The sequence below is a fragment of the Hippoglossus hippoglossus genome, chromosome 6 (assembly GCF_009819705.1).
Source record: "Hippoglossus hippoglossus isolate fHipHip1 chromosome 6, fHipHip1.pri, whole genome shotgun sequence".
Classification (NCBI taxonomy): domain Eukaryota; kingdom Metazoa; phylum Chordata; class Actinopteri; order Pleuronectiformes; family Pleuronectidae; genus Hippoglossus; species Hippoglossus hippoglossus.
This window is the reverse complement of record NC_047156.1, coordinates 14,735,042-14,756,649: the sequence shown is the minus strand read 5'-3', so window position 1 is coordinate 14,756,649 and position 21,608 is coordinate 14,735,042. Positions and strand designations below refer to the sequence as shown.

Sequence of the window (21,608 nt, the reverse complement as noted above, 5' to 3'; positions counted from 1 at the left end):
GCTCAATATAATAGAGAAAGCAGCAATCTTTGCCAAGGCAGTTCAGATCGATGGAGCTCTGCTTATGTGTCTGAACAATACAATTTTGTTCTACTGAAGTATTGTGTTTTACCAAAGTACTGAATTTATTGGTTGTGGTACACGTTGCTGTAAAAGCCCACATTGTGAGATATATGTGTGCAATGAAATCATTGTAGAATATTGAGTTTATTGAATGAAAGCTGTGTTTTCAGGGTCTTATGAGTTTCTTTGGTGTAAAAGTAGACTTTGCTTTTCTAAGGTTGCAGAGGAATGACCTCGCCCCTCTGCCGCCATCTACGTATACTGTCTAGCACTTGTGATTGAATCCGCCTTGATGAGCCAGGCACACGGGGTCACTATATACTACAGTAATAACAGCTTTCAAATGCAGACAACGATAAAGATAGTTGTATGAACAAGGTATATTTAGTTATGACTGCCGTCACTTGGTAGATATTATGTGCATTGAAGCACTATCATTGATTTCATGTGCTTCAGTTGGATAATGACATGTCCCCCTGTGCAGAGAGCTGTGCATAAATATGGAGGTTTGATTTTATTTCTATTTTTTTATTTCTTCCCTGTGCCTTCTCAGAGTGTGCTTCTCCTCATTGTGGAGGAAATGTTCGCCCACTTGTTCCGAGATGCTGCAAATCAATGCTACCGAGATAACGCATCTGAAAAGTCCAAGGAGTAGTTTAGCTTTGTTAACCACTGAGCATCCTTTGTGTTCCAAGAGGAAATCTATCACACTTAATAGCCAAATCTAATGTGGTCGGTCAGCCGTGGTCCATGAGGTAACATATTCCTCCCTAATGTATTCAAATGGGAGGCCAGCCTCCGCTGCGGGTGCTGTACATACACATGCTTAATTGATGAATGTGGCCAGTGAACGCCTGTTTCTGGGGTATTGCTTGAGACACGCGGTCTAAAATCTACTTATTTCATGTTAATTCTCAAATAGAACAGTAAGATTATTCATTATTAAGGTTTTTACATCAGTGATTGGTTTCATTAGGCTTTTTTAACTCGCTGTGTTGAATAATTTGGTCGGGGTCAAGCAGAGATGGCAGATATTTCCTTTAGCTTCATTAGCTCATTTCCTTGCCCCAACAGGCGTAGATGTAATGTGAAAGAGGAACCAGACCAAATCTGAGCAGTTTAACTTCATTTGGGCATGAAGAAAAAAAAAAGAAAACAGGACTCCCTCTGGCACCTGTCGACAGTACTTACACATTAGTCTCAGACGTGCGTGTGAGCCAGATGGTTCCTCCTCAATCCCACAGCAGCAGGACATTGACATGCATCGCTGTCAAAGACTAAGAGAGTGTGAATTTCACTGGAAGGGACAGAGATGCTAACACAGATGTTGATTCATCACTCCAAATGTCTTAGTACTCTCCCCATTAATAAACATAATTTAATATTTGTGTGGGTGTGTGTGTGTGTGAATGTCTACATCAGTGTAAAAGCTCACTCTTTGGAGATTATGGCCCCATAAACAAAACAAAAAAACTGGAAAAGTGGGATTTGCTCCCCACATCAGCTTTTGAACAAGAAGTCAAAATCGATTGGGTTCCTCATTATACAAGCTTGTAGAGGGAGACATTTTGGGAGAACTATAAATATTCTAACTGCATCATTCTGAAGGGGGATCCTTGCTGCTTGTAACAGTCGATGCTGACTGCCTCATTCGTTTTGACAGATCAAAGAGTCCAGGATGGTATTTCTCCAGGGGACAGAAGATGGTCTAATCTATAGAGCCTCATGGAGCACACTTAATACTCTGTATGTTCGTGTGTATCCATGGAGCCCTCCTGCGTTGACAGAACTTTGTTTTTGTGTAGTACACTGGGCTCCTCGGGAGGGGTGCAGCCAGTTTATTTACCGAGAAGTGTGTGACAGTGTTTTTTTTTTCTTCTCCAAAGTGCATCCATTGAGATACCAACTCTTTTCTGACCCCATATCATATGGATGAACTGGAGATAGTGGAAGTTCAAACTTTACCTATAACATGTGTGTGTTCATAACAAGAACAGCCCTGCATTAAAACCACATGAGTGGCTGTCGTGTGGATATCTTTCATCGGGTATTGATGAGGCATACATTAGGATCCACAAAATCTTATCAGATACCAAAACACAATTTTAACTTCAGTTTCAAACTTTGTGAGGTAAACCATTCATGTTACAAAGTAATTACTAGCACTTATTTTATTGGTTTATCCAAAGTGGAGCCGGGCTGAACTTCAGCTGGACAGCAGCACAGCCTCATTTGGCAAGGTGCTGTGGTTTGGGGTTTGTGTTATTACCCTGCATTTTTCTTATTTGCCAAAGTCCCCTGTAATGACAACCTGCTGCTGTGCATCTTTGGATTGGCTGAATCCATTTATGACTTCCAGAGATCTTTATCTGTGTGTCTTGCATATGTCAAGAAGTGTTCATCTTATCGGCTTCCCACTGCTTTGAATTTTTTATGGCCCATGGAAGTGCAGTGTTGAATTTGGTTAAGCAATTCATTCAATATTAAAACAATCTAAATCCACAGTTGACCAGCTCTCTGTAGCAGCAGCGGCTGGGACTCATCAACCTAAGTGTTGTTGTCGATGACGGCAACAGCGCGTTCATGACAGCGACAGCTAAATCCTCGGGGTTGTGCATGCTGAGTCAATCTTCACTGAACTTTGACTAAACAGGTGAACAGCTCTTTGTGCAGCAGTGGTGGCGCAGCTTCAGGGTTCTGCAGACGGCAGACGGCCTGCAGCTGGTCTTTCATCTGCAGCAGGACACTTTTACAGTTTCAGATAGAAAACGTCAACCAGCATCACCACAGGCCAAACAAACAGGCATGTTCAGAAAGGGCACTGCACTAGTTCAAGTTAAAGAGGGGACTGCATTTTTCTGCCGGTCTATTGTTGGTCTACACAAACTAATTTCTACAAACAAATGATGTGCTTTTAAATATTTACACATAGAAATGTGTATTGTGTATTACATTATATACTGACTGAATAAACGACGAAGCAAAACATTTGTTGTTAGTATTAGGGATGCACGATATGGATTTTTCCCGCTGATACGATAACCGATAATTACGTGCTTCACATGATGGCCCATACGGATAATAATTTCACGTTTCTTAAAAAGAAACTCATAGCCTGTAGGTTATGCACACCTGAGGCTAAAATAGCAAAATATAGTAAGCAAATATGGATGAATAAATATTCCATTGTTAACGCAACAAAAACAGTTCTGACTCTTTTCAGAAAACTTCAAACAACTTCAGGTGGAGGAGGAAAATTTGTCCTTCAAAATAATTTTAATTAAATACTTTGACATCTCAAATAAGACATGTCAATGGATTAATTCAGATCAAATAATGTGCATTCAAAAATAAAGGTTATTATAGAACTGAAAGGCTGATAAAAACTGACAAAAGCGCATTGAATATTATGCTCAATAAAGAAAAGGAAAAAAGTTGAGGATAGCTTATGTACTTTTATTGCATGAGAGTAAGAAAGGTTTCTCTATACTTTGTCCTTCATGCAACACAAATCTTATCAAATGTTTTGCATAAAAATTCAAAATAAATTAAATGCACTGACAGTATCTTTGAACGAAAATGTCAATTATTAAACACAATTAGTTAAAAATATATATAAAGTGGATCTTTCATTAAAAAAAGGGCTCTTATAGAACTGACAGGCGGATGTATGCGAGTCGGAACACTCCAGCGCTTGCAACAAAGTCCCTTTCATACTGAAATCATCATCCAGTCACTGATGTCTGAGGTCCATATGTCAGTGGTAAAACTTGCGTCGCTTACGTTGGCATCAATCAGACTTTGAATGTGTGCGGTGACCACATCATATAGGGCAGGCAGGGACACATCTGAAAAGTAGCGATGACTTGGAAGAGTGTAGCGGGGATCGAAGTGTGCCATTAGCCGGCGAAGTCCTTTGTCTTCTAACACGAAAAACAGCTGGTCATCAAGAGCGATAAATTCCGTGATTCTGTCATTAATTGCTTTAGCCTGTGGGCTGTCTCTAGCTAACTTCCTGCTGTTCTCAAATGCCTGCTGGATAGGCACAGCTGCACTGACCCTCGCTTTGGCCTCCCCCCTCACTAACTCTGGCTGCAAGCGCTTCGTATTCTCGCCATACAACGTCGGCGCGATGACAGAATCTAAAGGTGACTAATGAGATTGGTAGTGTTACTTTCTCTCCCTCTCGGAACCTTTGCTCATTTGTTGCAAATTGCTCTCAGAAAGTGTGAAAAACGTCCACAACGGCAACACAGTTTTCAGCTCCGACGTAAACACATCACGCTGGTATAGACAGGCACGGATGTATGACGTCGTGTACGCGACCAGGCGCGCTGTGTTTATTGGACCTTTTATCGGCTATAATTTCTGATTCCGATAAATAAATAATAATATAAAATTCCCATTATTGAGCCGATAATATATCTGATCGATATATATCGTGCATCCTTAGTTAGTGTAATAATTTCAGGTGGAAGAGTAAAATGCAGTTTGATATTGTAAAGTGGGTAGATTGTATTTCTCAATAAACACATACCTCAAACATTACGCCCAGACTATTAGATTAATTGATCACATAACATTGATTTACAGACAGCTGTTGGCTGTTAAACAGAACAGACTGAAACATGTGAATGTGGACGTCACTGCTGTCACTTTGACAGAGATGCTACAGGATGTGTCTTGGACAACATCCTTTTCAGATCGTTCCCTGTATATCTCTTCAGTGACTTATATGTGGCATAAATCACCGTGCAGACTGACCTATGGTGAGTCCACCCAATGAATTGTGGTGCACACATTGAAGCTGGGAGCCCAATCTCCGCTGACACACACACACACACACACACACACACACACACACACACACACACACACACACACACACACACACACACACACACACACACACACACACACACACACACCAATGCTGCTCATGAACTAAACATTAACATATTGTCACAGAAAGTGACCAACACATTCTTTTGCAAAGGTTTTGCGTCATGCATAAGCTGGTTTGATACGCACACACACACATGCACATACTGTATAGACTCACATCCATCTGATGTGAGTCTATATGTGCATACATCTAACATTTTCTGTACATATTAGCCTCACTCACTCAGTATACAGATTGACTTTGTCGGCGCTGAAGATATTTTGCACCATCCCATTAAGCAGGATTTATTGTACCCCAAGAGCTCACTGCTCCATTACATTTGGTAGGATGCCTAAAAGAGAGAGAGAGAGAGAGAGAGAGAGAGAGAGAGAGAGAGAGAGAGAGAGAGAGAGAGAGAGAGAGAGAGTGTGTGTGTGTCTGTGTGCTTTCCGTTCCACACACACAACCTGAGCCCAAAAAGCTGGTGCATTTCATGACACATTGTGGTGATGGTTAGTACAATACAACATTCAGTCCCACTTGTCATTATCACTGTGATGCTTGTCATTAGTCAGTGAGGGAGAGAGGGAGTGAGGAGCTCCTGGAACACACCACCCATCTCTGAGACTCTGCATAGATGGCTTGATTTAATAAGGACATTAAAACGCCTTATCTCCTGTCCTTAAGAGAAGGTCAGTGTGTCTAAAATAACTGAAATGCTATGATAACAGTTTAGAGAGATAAGATAGCTCCTGAATACTAATGCAGAACAAAGATGTTTTAGGCTCCTTTCACAGTCTATAAGTCACTCTTGATTTTGTTGGGACATTGTTGTGTTTATGAAGTTTGTTTCTCCTGAGATTTAATTGATTTTTACTGACCATTGGCTTTGATGAGGTTTTTTTTTAACAGTTCAGTGTGTGGTAGACACAATCCCGCACATCGGATTCGTGCTGTTTAAACACAGCTCAGTTTAAGTCCCTCTAAATTCCTCCGACTAAATTTCTCTGTCAATGTCGAATGTTTGTTTGTGTCTGTTTTGACCAGTGGCACATGCTTTAAAGTATGTGACCTTTTAAAGCAAAGCTGTGGAGGCTTGAAGAGGTAAATCGACTCTCTTAAACATGATGAAAATACAAATATTAAAGAAAAGTAATCAAAGTTGCAGAAAATATGGGTTTCTCCAGGAGTTTTTTTGTTCATTTTTACAAAGGAGTGTTTTTTACTTGGTAATATTTTTTCCTGATAATTAACTTTTGGAGCTGATCGGCCAGTTTTAAAAAAAATATATTTATTCTATCCGCCTGGCAAAAATAGTCAAATCTTTATGGATGGCAACGACCACTGGCCACCGACGCGTGTAGGATTTCTCCCCGTGCTGCTGATGGTCCGTCTGACTGTGACAAACAGTCAGTGTGTTAGAGTGGGAGAGAGAGGGCGAGCGAGTCAAAGGGCAGGATTACCATTTGGTTTCATCTTTTGAAAATAAACTGCAGATCCCGTGATGTAGTTATGAGCACTAACAATAGGATGTTTACCTGCACACACAAGTTCTTATGTGCACATGCAGCCCTCTCTCTCTCACAGTACATGGATGAGATGCGATGGCTGTATTGACAGATTGTTTAAGGGGGATGGGTTTCTGGTTTAAAGGGGATGATATTCCCCTGCATCCCCCTACAAATTGCCTACTGGTTTTCTCAACACAAACAAATCAATGTTGTGAACCCTATAATCACTTTCATTTACCAACCACTTATGATAAGTTCAATCATATTGTTTTTTCTAGTTTTGTTTTAGCAATTTTTTAAATAGAAAAGCCAAAAGATGCCCAAGAATTCACAAGACAGAAAAATGAATGATAGAATATTATTTTGAAGATATTTTTCTATTTTCACCTTTAATATCCTGTCAATGCATTCTCAACCCTTCAGCGTGAGTGTGGGACCCTTTGTTGGGTTCCCAAACCTCAGACTGGAAACAACTGGTTCAGCACGTGAAAGTCATCATAGTATATTCTTTACAAATATTTGTAACTGATACAAATATCATCTCTCAGGACATTGTGCTCGTGGTAAATTTAGTCAGAATAACATCCCGGGCTGTACCATTGTTCTTAGGGATAATCACAGCCTTCTGGGTGCTGTGTTGCAGTGTCCTTGGTTTTGCTTTGGGAGTGGGAGCATATTAGCAGTCTTTCTCAGATCCTCTGGTGCACCTGCAATCTCCTGATGTTTAACCCTGGACTTCATTGGAGTGTTGCAGTGATTACAGGCCGTCCTGAGGGACATCGATTGTCCTGCTCCTCCTAGGCAAGCCCCACACAATGCTGACGAATGAACTCGTGGCCCTGCCAAGTCCAATTAACTGTCAGTGCCGCATCGACGAGCTCCTCCGTTTGTTGAGAGTGAAGAAAAACAAACTTTTAATCAAATTTGCCTCTGGGCCCTAGGGTATTTGGGGTTGTATTTTGCATTCCACTGTGTTCTGCCTCGCCTGCAGTTGTGCCACCCTCTCAGAAGGTTATATTGTATGTTGTTTGTGTGATAGCAGAATGCCCTGCACCTTCCTTTAATGGCAGCCCTATCTTTCCACTGATGAATGGACTGATGAATCATCTATCTCCAATATCTTATTATTATATAGCCACAAAGCAGAATGACAAAAGTCTGGAAACCAGGTCAACTCATATAAAATTTATTCGCTCACATTGTCATTGTTTTATATTAAGCACAGAGCTTTGATCTGTGGAACTGACTCACTGTGTTGTGTGTCTTTAGTGAGTTTACTACATTTAGATACCAGAACATACTTTCTCCCTGACGCCTGAGTGCACGTCAGTGTCTTGAATATCTATAAGCACCTTTGACTAGTTGATCAATAAAAGCTTAGGTTGCGATCTTGCAGAATACATTGGGTTTTTTCTTTTTTTTCAAAGCATTAACGTCTCCACAAATACCCTCTGCTAATTCTACCAAGGTCGAGATAAACAACTCTACTCTCCTCGTCTCTGATTAGAGTAATGCAGACATTAAAAGCCCAGAAATTCAATTAAATTGGTGGCTTTTGCCACAGAGGAAAAAGGAAAAGGACGAAAAAAGACGCTATCACATAGCTAGGGCGTACTAAGTGGAACAAAGAGATGTAGCCTGGGATTTAAACATTGACAAAAGGGCATCTGGATGATAAGGATCAAAGGAAATTTTAGAGGAAATGTAATCATTACCAGACACAAGGATGCATTCTTAAGCATCCAATCTGTGTAGTGCAGAAACTGATCCAAAATTAGTTGTAAAGCCAAAAAGAAAGAAAACCAATGCCAATGTAGTCGTCTTTTTGTGCGGAGCAGCTGAGCTTGTGTCGTAGACCATTGCAATGTTAAGTCTGTCCTGAAAAAGCAGAGCTATAGGAGTACATCATGTCCTGTTGTGTGCACTTCATTAAGACCTCTCGATTGAGTTAAGATGGATAAAAGTGAGAAAAATGCTGACTTACAGATTCAGGCACCCGTATCCTCAAAGTGATGAATCTTCCCTGAGAAATTAGATTTGCAAAGAAACTTGACACAGTGTGATTCTCTCAGCCTCACACTTTAAACATTAGCTTGTATTATGATTCTGGGACTCACTTCCATTCCAGGCGCAGGCATACTGTAGTATGAATGACAAAATCACCCTCCGCCACAGAACAAAAAGAGGGTTAAGGTCCATGGATCAATATCACCGGTCCTTGCCTTGACTCTGAAATAAGGTTTTGAATGGAAATTTTCTCTCTCGTATCTTCTGTTTGTCCTCAAACGAGACAACTTCAGTTTAATCAAAAGTGACCAGTGATTAAATCTATTGTTGTGCTTGTTTTAAACATTTTAAACGCTGTTCCTTCGCTCATAGTAAATGTCATGTCGGCTGTAGAATCAGGATTTATGCTTCACAGTGACAAGGGCTGGCACCTCCTGCTCTTTCCAGAAGGCTCCATTCATTTCTAAACTGTCCAATTTATATAACTACAGTATCTCCTCTCCATCTCTCTCTCTCTCTTACATACACACACAGTAATCCCTAAGTTGCTGTTGTATACTTTTCACTTCGCTTTGACTTTGAGAATCGTGGGAGAATACTTCATCGGCCTAGAGAGTTTCAGAGACTGGAACAACAACACTGCTTTCAGAGCCAGCAGTTCATTTGAAACAAACTCCGGGAATTTCCTTTTTCGGGGGGTGAGAAGTCTCCAAAGTGTCTGCATTATCCTGGAGAGATGATGGCATAAAAGAAAAACCCTTAATCTACAGTTTTCTATGCAAATCAAAGGCTGGATGTTTTCCTCTTTCTGTCCTTTCATATTGCACCAGCCATCTATCCATCCAGCGCCGCAGCTCTTCATACCTAATTGAGCAGAACGCTCTGCTGTGGCTTTCCAACTTCTATTTTTCAGGTATTTGAATATTTCACAAGATCCTGTGCTAATTTAGGAGGTTATTAAACACACTGCTGTACCACATTTAGCCTGTTTTTAAATAAATATCAGAACTCTGCTCAAAAATAGTTTTCTGGAAGTTACAATGATATCTTCCCGGTGTTCTTTCCTGCTTCTTTGTTGATGGTTCAGATAATTCAAATGCACAGGAGTGCAGTTTATAATAGGTAGACGGATGCCAGTAAAAGTCTTTGCCTCAACTTCCCTCACAGAATATAATCCAGTGTGTCAGTCTTTTGGCATGACTGCTGGTCAGACAGGTAGAAACTCCCTGTAAGATTTATGGCTCCTTGATTAGAATTAGCATAATGTGAGATCATTAAAAAGCAATTATCGTTATTTGTTGTGTGTGTGCGTATGCGAGTCGGTGTTGTTGGGATTAATTTAGAAGGTGGGTAGGCGCGCTGATTGTCCGTATTTAAGCTAAATCATGTTTGTGTTTACAGTGAGGGACGGATCCATACGCCGCGACATGTTAGATGCATAACTTCATTGGTTTGAGTCAACAACTGACAAGTGCTGTTTGCTCACACAACACTCAGCGGTGGGAAACGGTCAGAGGCGTACAAACAGAAAACATAATAACTTCGAAAACAACTTCCATTGCATTTGCATTCATACAACTCGCTGTGTTGGTCGATAGGTTCTGAAGCAAAACATATAACCTGGAGGCCTGTTTGTAACAGCAGCAATTAAAAAGAGACAAGGTTTTTCTAGCTATTTTTCAACTCCATTATAAAAATCGTAAAATTCTTATTTCATTTACTGTTGGAGCTTAGATTTCAACTTAAGTTCTATGTGTATGTGCAGGTCTTGAGCTTTTATTTTCTTCAAAGTCTTTTCCAGTTCTGTCAAGTTTGAAATGGTTAACAAAAGTTCAGGTGTGTTCTTTCTTGCATTGACTGATGTTTTACTGTGACTACACAGTTGATGATTACGTTCAAGGAACCTAAAATACAGCGGCCTGGTAGTTTAGTGTACCCCTGCAGTCCTTACAGGATCAGCAGTATAGATGATGGATGGACCAAGCAAAAGAACTAAATTAAATTGACAGTAAAATTCGAGATAGCAAAATTATTTTACTTTCTTATGTACGCCAGGTTCTTCAGCCTAAGTCTGACCCATATACATGACTGTTAGGTGCCACTTCCACATCTGGAATATGTCTGACGCTCACACAGAAAATCTTCCTGGCAGCCAAAAGTGGAAAACTGCCAACACAACAGCTGCTTTTCAAGCAAACCAAGAGTTGAGGATTTGGTTCTTTTCCGTTTACCATCGACCCAAATGGCACTGAACTACTGTTACTGAACTTTGGTTAATTAATACTGTGGAAAATTTCTGCTAAAGAAAGTTATGGCACTTGCTGCACTATACTGTTAGTGCAGTCATTAACATACAAGTTGGACTGTCTCAGTTCCTCCTGTAATTACTTCCTTGACTGATCAATACTTAATTGGAAACAATTTGATAATTCATATAGTTTATATTGTTTGATTGTTTAAATATTCTCAAGCAAAATGTCGACATCATTTTGTTCCAGTAACTTGATTTTGATAGTAAACAGACTTTTACATTGTGAAATAATTTCAATTGTGGAATACAAACATCACATTGGAAACTATCACGTATATTTGGACAGACCAAATTAATAATGAATTAATAATAATCTAGAGAATAATTGATGATGAAAATAATCATTAGTTTTAGCCTTCATTACGTCGGAAGACAAAACAGAATGCGTTTAATCTGGTTTTGTTTTAGCCTTGTAACTTTCAAGATCACATTTTCTATCTCACATTAGTTTTTACTTTGTATTATTGTTAGTTCACATAAATAACAACATAATCTTCTGGTGATTATATCGTGTTGTCAGAGGGAAACGATTTGAAATACAAAAATCTTAAAATAAACTTAACTAATCAAACAATTTTCGAAAGTTATTTGTATATTCTGAGCTGTGAATTTGACTGCATGATGGTGTTTGTCATTTGTGCCTAACAGTCATGCTAAGGTTATGCTTTTCTGTTGTGTGTACTGTAATGTGCAGTGTGAAGTGTGAGTGTCTTTGTGTGTCCGCTGCAGGCTGCAGGATGTTATGTTTTCTGTACAGTGTGGCATGCTGAGCTGCTGCTGATTTTTTGTGGTTATGTTTGATGATGCCCAAAACAAACCTGGTTTTAAAACCTCATATTTCCAGTGCAGCAGCCTGGCATGTACATAGATAATTGATGTCACCACCTAGATGTTAAAACAAACCTGGTTTAAAAAATCTCTTTCAAGCTCGCACCCCCGTGATAGCAAGCCCTAGATTCACCTATGGCTGCGTCTGCCTGTGGTTCGTGGAGATAAACACAATAAATAAAAGGCTCCTCATACAGTTTTGTTTACAATAAGTCTGAACCTGTTAGTGGACTGAGTTAAACTGTGTGTGTGTGTGTGTGTGTGTGTGTGTGTGTGTGTGTGTGTGTGTGTGTGTGTGTGTGTGTGTGTGTGTGTGTGTGTGTGTCTGGTACAGGACTAAAGTCATGCGATGCACATAGAGGTGCACTAATTAGAACCATGTCTACTAATTTAACAGCTTTGTCTGGGTTAGCGCCTCATTTGTTAAGACCACTCGTGCAAATACAGTTAGCCACTTTTTTCTAATTGGACAATAGACCCTCACTCTGCAGCCTTGCACTCAAAATGAAAGACTGATGAGAGAGCACACTGTGATTTTACCAGTTTGATTTTACCAAGAGGCCATGAGATGAAGGACTGATGTCTCACTTAGTCTTATTCCTCATATCTTGATTGGACGTTTTAATTAATTTAGTATTAGTTATTATTTAAAATATGTTTTTGTATTGCTCATGTAGGTTTTTATTGAAGCATGTATATGAACAAATAATAAGACAAGCCTCTCAAGATCCGAGGATGCACCTTCTTTAAATGTGTTGTACTTATGATGGTGCTATTCCATTTTCCTGCAGTGCTGGATTTACTTTAGTTAATGTTGTAATGTCACGCTATATATAAATACCAATTGCTATTAATAGTCTTCCATTCAAAATTTTACCGAGCAGTAAAAGCATAAATGTATTTTAAAAAATGTGTTTCAAATGTAAAAGTAGACATAATGCAGAATTGGCTCCTGTCTGTGTCTGATATTATTGGATAATAATTACTGACACAATAATATGTTTATAATGCATCACATTTTATTAGGTGACTATATGTTATATATGTATAATGTATAAAGTAACTTTAAATGGAAGTTTAGGATAAAAATACCTCAAAGTTACATGTACTTGGTTACTTTTCACCATTTTTTACCTATACATATTTGAGGGAAACTCTCTCACACAAGAAAAAACAGGAAACAGGAAATAGTCCCCCAAGGAGTATTCCTCATGAAGCTGATGAGGACGCCCCATCTGACATTACAGGAGCGTCCATCAGTTTGTAGTCTTTGGCCGCACCCCTTTGCATCGACTAATGTTGCCCTCTGGCACATTCTGCTTCATCCTAATTAGAATTAATAATTGAAAATAGGAAATCAATGTCTGCAAATTAAGTGTGGTAACAGTTGTTTTTATCTGCTTGACATTGTTTTTTGAGCAGCCATGTCACAGTGCTCATGACTGATCTACTACTGCCGTGTGTTACGTCTGTGATGCACTACAGTCGTGGCTCTATTATAGTTTCTACCCCAGCCGCTGTGTGTCGGTGTGTACTGTAGATAAATGTCTACCTCGGCTGTGATTGCTTTTTTGTTGTTGTCTTGTGGCAAGAGAGCAAATGATTTGTTTTCTGCAGGACAGGGTGAGGGATAAATTATTAATTGGATGGAACAGTGGGCTGTGTTACAATTTGCTCTTCCAGAAGTCATGTCAGGTTGAGTTGAACAAGTGACTGGTTTACTGCGCTGAAGCGAAGGCATCTTTCACAGTCTGCTTGCACGGCTCAACACACACAAAAATATTATTAGAAAGAGACGCTTCTCTTTTAAGTAGCATCTCCTTCAAGTGCTTGTTGAGCATCAAATGCAAAATGACCTGTCTTTGGGCGACCGGCAGCCCCTCTGACCACCTTAGAGCGGCGCTGCCGAGGAGACGCCTGGCACCTGCAGCACTCGTATTGATCCAGGTTCACATCCTGAAGAGAAGTTGGACAAATGATCAGATCCTCCTCCTCAGGATAAACAACCAGGTCAGGCTTTTTAATCAGTCATGCACAGTCTTAAAAGAATTAAGTTATTCACTCATTAGTTTTGTGGTTCCAAATGGGCAACGTTTAGTTTGTGTTACTTCTTATTTTCAGTGAGCCTTCTCTTGGGGGAATAAAAAAACTCTGTTGAGAGAGTATCTATGTAACGTTGTGGGCTTGGTCCTGTGCTGCTTTATTCCCGAGGGGGATGTGAACACATGGGGCTCGGCTAAGATGAATTAGGGCAGGACAAACGACACGCCCTGAAGCAGAAACCAGCCGCACACTGTTATTCCCATTCAGCAGATCTGCCCCCCTGACTATTGGCAGTTTTTTTTTCCTGTATATTTATAAATTCATTTCTCAAGCTCACAGGGATGTATGTAAGCTGTTGTCATGCTTTGCTGAGGACTAATAAATAACAGTGAAATAGGTGTCAGCAGCAGATAGAGGGGACAGTGCTTGGGGGCCGTCCTGTAGCGTATTGGCAGCTTTTACAACCGCAGGTTTAACGACGCTGAGAGACATTTGTCACTCAAATGCAAATGCAGCTACTGTTCTGCACAACAATCATCACTTTCTTTCAAGACCCTGGTACCAGTTTCTTTCTGTTTTCACTCTATTCGTCTGCTTCATTGAGGCAGAGAGATGTGATTAATAGCTTCTTCTAATAAATACTTCCTGTAACAAATAGCTCATAGTGACTGAAGAGCAGAATATTACATATTCCCGTGTCAGTTAAATTGCAGGCCGAAATGTTTCATTGTTCTTTAGAAATGATAATTTAACATTTAAAAGCTTTAAAGAACGCATGTCTCCTCGTGCCGTTTTGAAAGAGTGACTTGTCTGTATTAATTCTGGTCATGAATTGTAATTTGACAACTGATCTTTCAAGGAAAGAAAAAAAAAGAAAAAGAGAACAAAGTGAGTTGCACAATTCATGAATGAGACAATACAACACTTCTCATGAAGAGCTGCTACTCAACTCCTCCTCCAAGTCCTCAAAACGATGTGTCACACTGGTTTGTACGGTGGCCGAGACAAACTCACACGAGCGAACAAAACACAAATGCAAAAGTGACAACACTTTGATGAGAGAACAGCCCCAACATGAAAGCTAAAGCCACAACCCGCATATAAAAGCCACACAACATAAATACAACCACTGGGGAAGTCAGTGACAATGAATGCCGACAATGGAACGGGTGACTACTCTCTCACACTACACCTCTCCCCCGCCCCCTTCACTGGTTACCAGTAGCTGCCCGTATTCACTTAAAGACACTAGTACTTGTGTACCGTGCTGTGAACGGATCGGGCCCAGCCTACATCCAGGACACGGTTAAACCTCACACCCCAGCCTTTCCACTCTCAAATGGTGGAACGAGCTCCCCAGTGACACCAGGGCAGCAGAAAGTCTTATATGTTACACTTACATGTAGCACTTTGTAGTTTGGCTTTTTTTAAGCTAACAGACTCACATGATTCTTGCTGTTTTGGGTTTGTTCCCTCATGGTCGAATGCACTAATTGGAAGTCGCTTTGGCTAAAAGTGTCCGCTAAATGTAATGTAATGTCATCATGACCATTTATAATGAGACGCTTCTCTATTTGAAGTGTTACAGTACATGTGCTTGAAGCATCCAAAAAGGAAGAGTGCACCTGCACCATAACACCTCAGACAAATATTTCATTTTAGGCGTCGACTGACTTGTCCGGCTTTCACAAACGATGGTTCACTTGACAGCAGTGAGTAATTTTGCACATTTCATGGTCAATATCCGTTGTCACTCACTTCTGTTGTGGTTGTGTTTCCGATGTGTGGCTTTTTCATTTGTGTTGTGGCTTTTGCATTTGTGTTTTCCGTGAATACGCTTCTATGAGACGTCTCAGCCACCGTAAGCAATGAGTAAAAGACTCTCGGCAGCCGGGGCAATTTGTCTATAATGTCTGGTGCCAGTTAAGTTATTCCTCAAATGTCGACAGTGTCTGTTAATAATAGTTATGTGACAGTGAGTTGCTCAGGCGGCGGGGGAGTGAAGTCGGGCTGCGAGCCAAATATTCCAATCGCAGTAATGGTTTTCCCAGTTAAGAGATGGCAAAGCAGCGAGTGACTTGTCTGCGGCAGCTAAATCGAGTGGTTCATACCAGTGCAGCCCTGATTCTAATTGAAGTTTTCCTTTGCCCCAGATGAATAAATGAAGAAGAAAACTAGAATGCCATTTGAATGGTGTGAGACGTTACGTGTTTAAAGAGCTTGACTCGGGCACCTCATTTTAAATTTAGCTCTGAGAAGCTTACGGCAGCTTTCTGTGGCACCAGACTCTCCCCTCTCATACAGAACAGTGACAAACATTTTGCTGAAGAGGCCAAGTTCAGGAGAGTTTTCAGAATGCAGTGGGCTGCTGAAAGCTGTTTGGTTTTAATCCTGTTGCAGCCAGCCCCTGATCATGCCGACTCTTGAGCACACTTCAAAGCTCGGCGCCACCACGATGATGGCTCTCTCAGCCCAGACTTTGGACATCACCTTGAGAAGTTTGCCGTCTGTCGGTACGTGATCTGTTTTGTTCCAGCCGACGGAATTAGCACCTTGGGATTGGACCTTTCCTCGTGTGTGAGGTTATGCACATTCTATCTGTTATGTATTATGAGCTGTGAGAGTCCAGGCTCGCTGGTGAACGTTTCCTCTGGTTAGGGCTCACTGACCCAGACCAGACCCGTTAATAGGCTGGACTGAAACTATAGAGAAGCTTCTATAGTTTCAGACTTGTGTGGGGTTTGCTGCATACACACCACAACCCATAGAGGGGGGCTCATTGCCTCACACAATGTAACTGTACTCTCTGGAGGCTGATGCCTTCATGCTACATGTTACACTCTCCTGCTGTGTCTCACTGTCTTTGCCCACAGCTCATCATGATCTCTGACTCCTTAATCACAGTTAAATGCTGTCAAAGCCGGGAAGTGAGAGACTGCTGGGTAAAGTTTGAGAACCTCTGTGTAGGAGAGAGACAGCGAGATAATGGGCTTTGCTCTCAATGTGCTGAGGCCTCTAACTGCAAGCTAAAGAAGGTTTAAAACTTCGAATAGTAACATTTCCTGAGCTTCTAAGCACCAGAAACCTCTGCAAATTAAGTGTTGGATAGATTTTTTCTGACACTTTGTGTGTTTTTTTTACAAACATCATATTTTAAATTATTAATGTAAAAGTAACAAATGTACCTCTTTAAATATGGTTAAGTCTGAGGCTAAAACCAGAGGTGATGATACTTGTTTTTTTTCTGCTGTGCTGAGGGACCACTGTTGAGCCGAGGGAGCTCTGATGAGTGCTTCCACACTGCTAAACCAAGTTGCAGCTAAACCGCTCATCCATTAGTGCCGCCGCCAGCACACACCTCCGATTTAATGTTCCTGGGTCGTTTGCGTGGCAGCAGCTCAACCTTCAGGGAACTTGTTCATGCCAGGCTTGAGGCCGGGAGCAGATTAGATCAAATCAATGTGAGCCCTGTAATGTGGCCTCTAGTCTTTCCAGCCGTAAGAAGTAATACTGCACTCGCCCAGTGTTTCGGGACCCCCTTCAGGGCAGACCTGTCTCTACCAGCGAAAGGCTGATCATCTTCCAGCTGCGCACATGGAAAAACAGGCTTCACTGCAAAGAATGAAACGGGATTCATTAAGCTCTCACTCTGGCTGATGAGAGCTCTGACAAAGCGAGCATACAAGGAGAGGGCGTAGCGTCTATACATTTACAACTGGGTCTGCGATGATGTGAGAATCGATAGTGGAATAGTCACCGTCCTGGTTGTTGTGCTGGTCTGGACCTCAAGCTGTGCTTTTATGTGAGGCAGTACAGCTGTTGCTGATGGAGAGACATATAAGACCTTACCAATCACTTAAATCACCACTAGATCCCAGAGAGAACAGGAACCTGGTGAGAGTGAAGACAGCCCACTGCCCCAGCTCAATGCAGCTTGTTCTCCACATAAAAGCTGGTTGTTCATTTAACCTTTAGGATTAGCTATTTTCTTGTAGTTTATGGGGCCTATTGAGTTATTCTAAAAGACCCATCCCTTGAGGAATGTGGAAATTGCTTGTTTTACCTCATCCCCTCAGGTCCCACTTAGTAATGTCACTGAGCTATTTATACTAACCCATGTAAAGCAGCTAGGTTATATAACTTAACAAATTGTCTTCATTGCCAATACTAATATAAAGCTGGGAAGACAAATTTTGCTGCTCATCATTACTGAGCAATGACACCTCTGGGGTATTTGCAGAGTCGTTACCGAGGATGAACCTTGTCTCATCCAGGTGTTATTCCATCAAAATGAAACTCTCTACAGAATTGGTTCACTACAATTAGTCGGTTAAAAGTTGATTTTGCAAAATTGCAACAGCGAGCGTTCATGAACAGCAATCTCACTGCCTCCGGTACGTATAGATTTACTTTACTCCTGGACATTTCGACAGCTGACAGCAGAAACCTGAAAAAGGTGTTAAAAGACGTACAAGAAACAAACTGTTATAAACAGTATGAAGACTATCTCGTTCGTTGTGTTCTTAAACTTGAACTCCTCTCTGGCTATTCCCTCTAGAGGTGTGAACAGCTTGCACATTTGCTTCCCTTTTGCAGATTCATTTCAGGGTGTTGTTAGGACCTTTCTCTAAGATGTTGTATGTCAACATCACATAGACTCACTCTGGTTCAGTATATTTCTCTGCCAGTTTCTTAGTAACATAACTAATTTATTTTTCAGGTGTTGCATTTCATTTTTTGATAACGCACAGTTTTAGTCATTTTCCAGTTGGAGAAATACAGGGAATTTGAAACAAAACTCATTTAACCTGCAAAAAGTATTTTGATATTAACACTGGATCTAATAACTCAGTGTGCAGGCTGCATGTAGTGCCAAAATCAGAGTTCACACAAGTTTGCTGGATGATTTACGCTAAGTGAAAAATTATTTGTGGATTAATCAATAAGCCAATTGATAATCAAAGTATATTTAAAGCAAAATTCTCGTAAAATGACTGCTGATTAAAAAGTCATACACTTCTTATCTTTCTTTGATTGTTAACTTAATATCTTCACGTTTTGAGCTGTTGGTCAAATAAAATAAAGAAGTTTGACGATTTTGGCTCTGGGAAATCATGGTGGACATTTTCCACTACATTTGACACGTTCCCTTCATTCTGTCATTTTACCATCAAAACAATCAAATAGTCCATATCTTAGCTGACAGAATAATAGTAGTCTACTGTCAGCCCTCAACCTCTGCTGAACCCGTTGTGAGCTGATCATCAAGCACCAATGACAGGCAAAATAAGCTTGTATTAGCTGCTGAGTATGGGAGAGCATCAAAGTTATCTGTGTGTATAACTTCACATACACACAGTTAACTAAAAGGGGAGTGAATATTGAACATCAGTTGACCAGAAAAACTCCAAGTAACAAGGCCACTGTCACTGCTAACACATTAGCTGCATGGTTGTAAAAACAGCAGATATTGTCGGAGTACCTGTCCACTTTGTATTTCTGCTGTTGTACCAAAACTGTCAGCGATAGAGAGCAGTTGCGAGCTCGTCCTTAAAGAATTGGAGTGAATGGAGCTAAACTGAAGGCTGTATATAAAGATGGATGACTTGTGTCTACTTCCTTTCAATTAAGCTAAAATATCCAGGATATGGTGCAGCCATCTTGTGCTGGTGACGTCATTTGGAGCCAGAGTCAGCACAGTAAGCCTAGTGATAGTGGAATAAAAACACAGTATCGACATCCGGCCGATACATTCAACCATTTAGGAGTCAGTCTCAGCTGTCAATCATTGTTTTTATAGCATCAAATAACGAATTAAAACCAAACTTAACGCAAACATGAACGCCTGACAAGCATCAGTGTAATACGAACTACCTTTTTGTGAAAAATATATTTCACAATGTTGTTTGTTTGGTCCATCATCCACTAACATTGAGGAGACAGGGTTTATGAGCTATACTACAGCCAGCCACCAGGGGGCAATCCATGTGATTTGGCTTCAAATTTGGGGAGATGTCATCTCATATGTCTTCTTACAGGCTACTGGTGGTGAAAGTAAGATGTTGTGGTGACCGAGTATCTGTTGGCATGTTTTGATATTTTTCTTCCCCCCAGTGACAAAGACATCACAGCTGCAACCATTTAATCATGCTCTTAGCATTAGCAGTCTTTGTGGACGAGGACAAGGAGAAGTTTCTTGGAAGAGAAAATTATGAAACTAAAAACCTTTCAATGATGTATAGTTCTGCTTTCTTCGGTCTCTTGTCTGAAACACCAACTGGGTACAGCTTGATTGATGTTTTGGCAGACTTATATAGGCAGGAGACGTTAATTTTGCTCTGCAGTGCTGCCTCCTTTATATTCGTCTTGCAGAAGCTTTTCACATGCTATATAGAGTGTTTGTAGGTGTGAAACAGGCTCAGTGGTCACACACACAGTCTCAATTTGATTTCTGGCTCAGATCCTCGCTGTGTGCAGCATGTATGTTCTTCCAGTGTTTGTGAATGCAGTATGAGTGGTTGTCCGTTATTGGTTAGCTCGGTGACAGATAGCAGCCTTTGGAGGGTGTTTCTCCACTTTTTGCTCAAGTCATGCTCAGATTCTCTCTTGCACCTCATGACCCTCAGCAGTATAGAAAGTGGATTCACTTTTTATTTTTATTATTGTAAAAAGAAATCTCTTCGACGAAGACTGACTGTACATTTCCATCTGTCAATCCTTTGGACTTCTGTACTTTATTGTCTCTGGCACTCAACAATAATTTTAATGCAATGACATTTAAAACAGTGACATTTCATTGAATTGATAGAAAATGAATAAAATGGACATGAGCTGAAAATGATGGCACGAACATCAAGCTTACTCAGCACTGTGAGAAAGTAACTATTAAACTATAAAAGATAACAATAACAACATAACTAAAATATATTTTAGTTTATACATATTTACGACCCATGATAAACAATGTAATATTCAGGATTTATTTCAGTGATTATTATTTTTGGGGGTTATTTGTAATCTTATTACCTGCTTGTTTTCATCTGCCTTTGTTTGTTTGTCTGTTAGTCAGCAGGGTTACATAAAACCTTGTGGACAGATGCAGAATGGGTCAGGACAGTTTGAGGATCCTGGCTTTTTTTCCTAGTTTCTTGGTTTTTCAATATTTTTGTTGAGAATAATGAATGGATCTTGATTAAAAAAAAAACTACCATCTTGAGGGGACTGATATTTCCAAATTGTTGATATTATTAAATCCTATAAAAATGTGGATCCAGTGAATTAAAATTTATTCGTATGCGCTCTCTGAGTGCCCTTTTTGTTTCCGATATTTTTTAGGGTAATTCCTGTCCCAAATTCTCCTGTGTCACTCTTCCCTGTCTGATGCCACTTCTCTCTGTGCCTGCAGGTTGTGAGAGCGACTACTGGGGACCTCATTGCAGTAATCGCTGCCAGTGCCAAAATGGGGCTAAGTGTAACCCCATCACAGGTGCCTGTGTCTGCACTGATGGGTACCAGGGATGGCGTTGTGAGGAGCCCTGTGAGCACGGATACTATGGCAAGTTGTGCCAACTTCCCTGCCAGTGTCTCAACGGTGCCACCTGCAACCATGAGACAGGAGAGTGCATCTGTGCACCGGGGTACTCGGGGGCTTTGTGAGTACCCGAAGCATATTTACTCCTTTGACTTTTTCTTTGTGGCGAAAAAAATGTGCCTTTTGAGTGTTTTTTTGTTGATGCAAAGAACTGCAGGCGAACACAAGCTATGTGTCTGAGACATTTAACTCTTGACATGTGCGGTGACAGCTGTGGAGAGCGCTGCCCCTCCGGGAGTCACGGGCCTCAGTGTGAGCAGCGCTGCCCGTGTCAGAATGGAGGAACCTGCCACCACATCACCGGAGACTGTTCCTGCCGGACCGGGTGGACGGTAAGTCACATAATAAGCGAGGTTAGGAAAGGAATAA

The 21,608-nt window shown here is 40.8% G+C and overlaps 1 protein-coding gene across 6 annotated transcripts in view; it reads left to right on the top strand.

Annotated features, from left to right (window-relative positions):
* The window catches only part of megf11 (multiple EGF-like-domains 11), a 78,387-nt gene that overhangs the window by 30,522 nt on the left and 26,257 nt on the right, over positions 1–21,608 (top strand). For all 6 annotated transcript variants that reach the window (XM_034588659.1, XM_034588657.1, XM_034588656.1 and 3 more), the window contains 2 exons: positions 21,054–21,300; positions 21,451–21,571. In XM_034588659.1, coding sequence (XP_034444550.1) covers positions 21,054–21,300; positions 21,451–21,571 — 368 coding nt within the window. The remainder of the gene's footprint in view (positions 1–21,053; positions 21,301–21,450; positions 21,572–21,608) is intronic.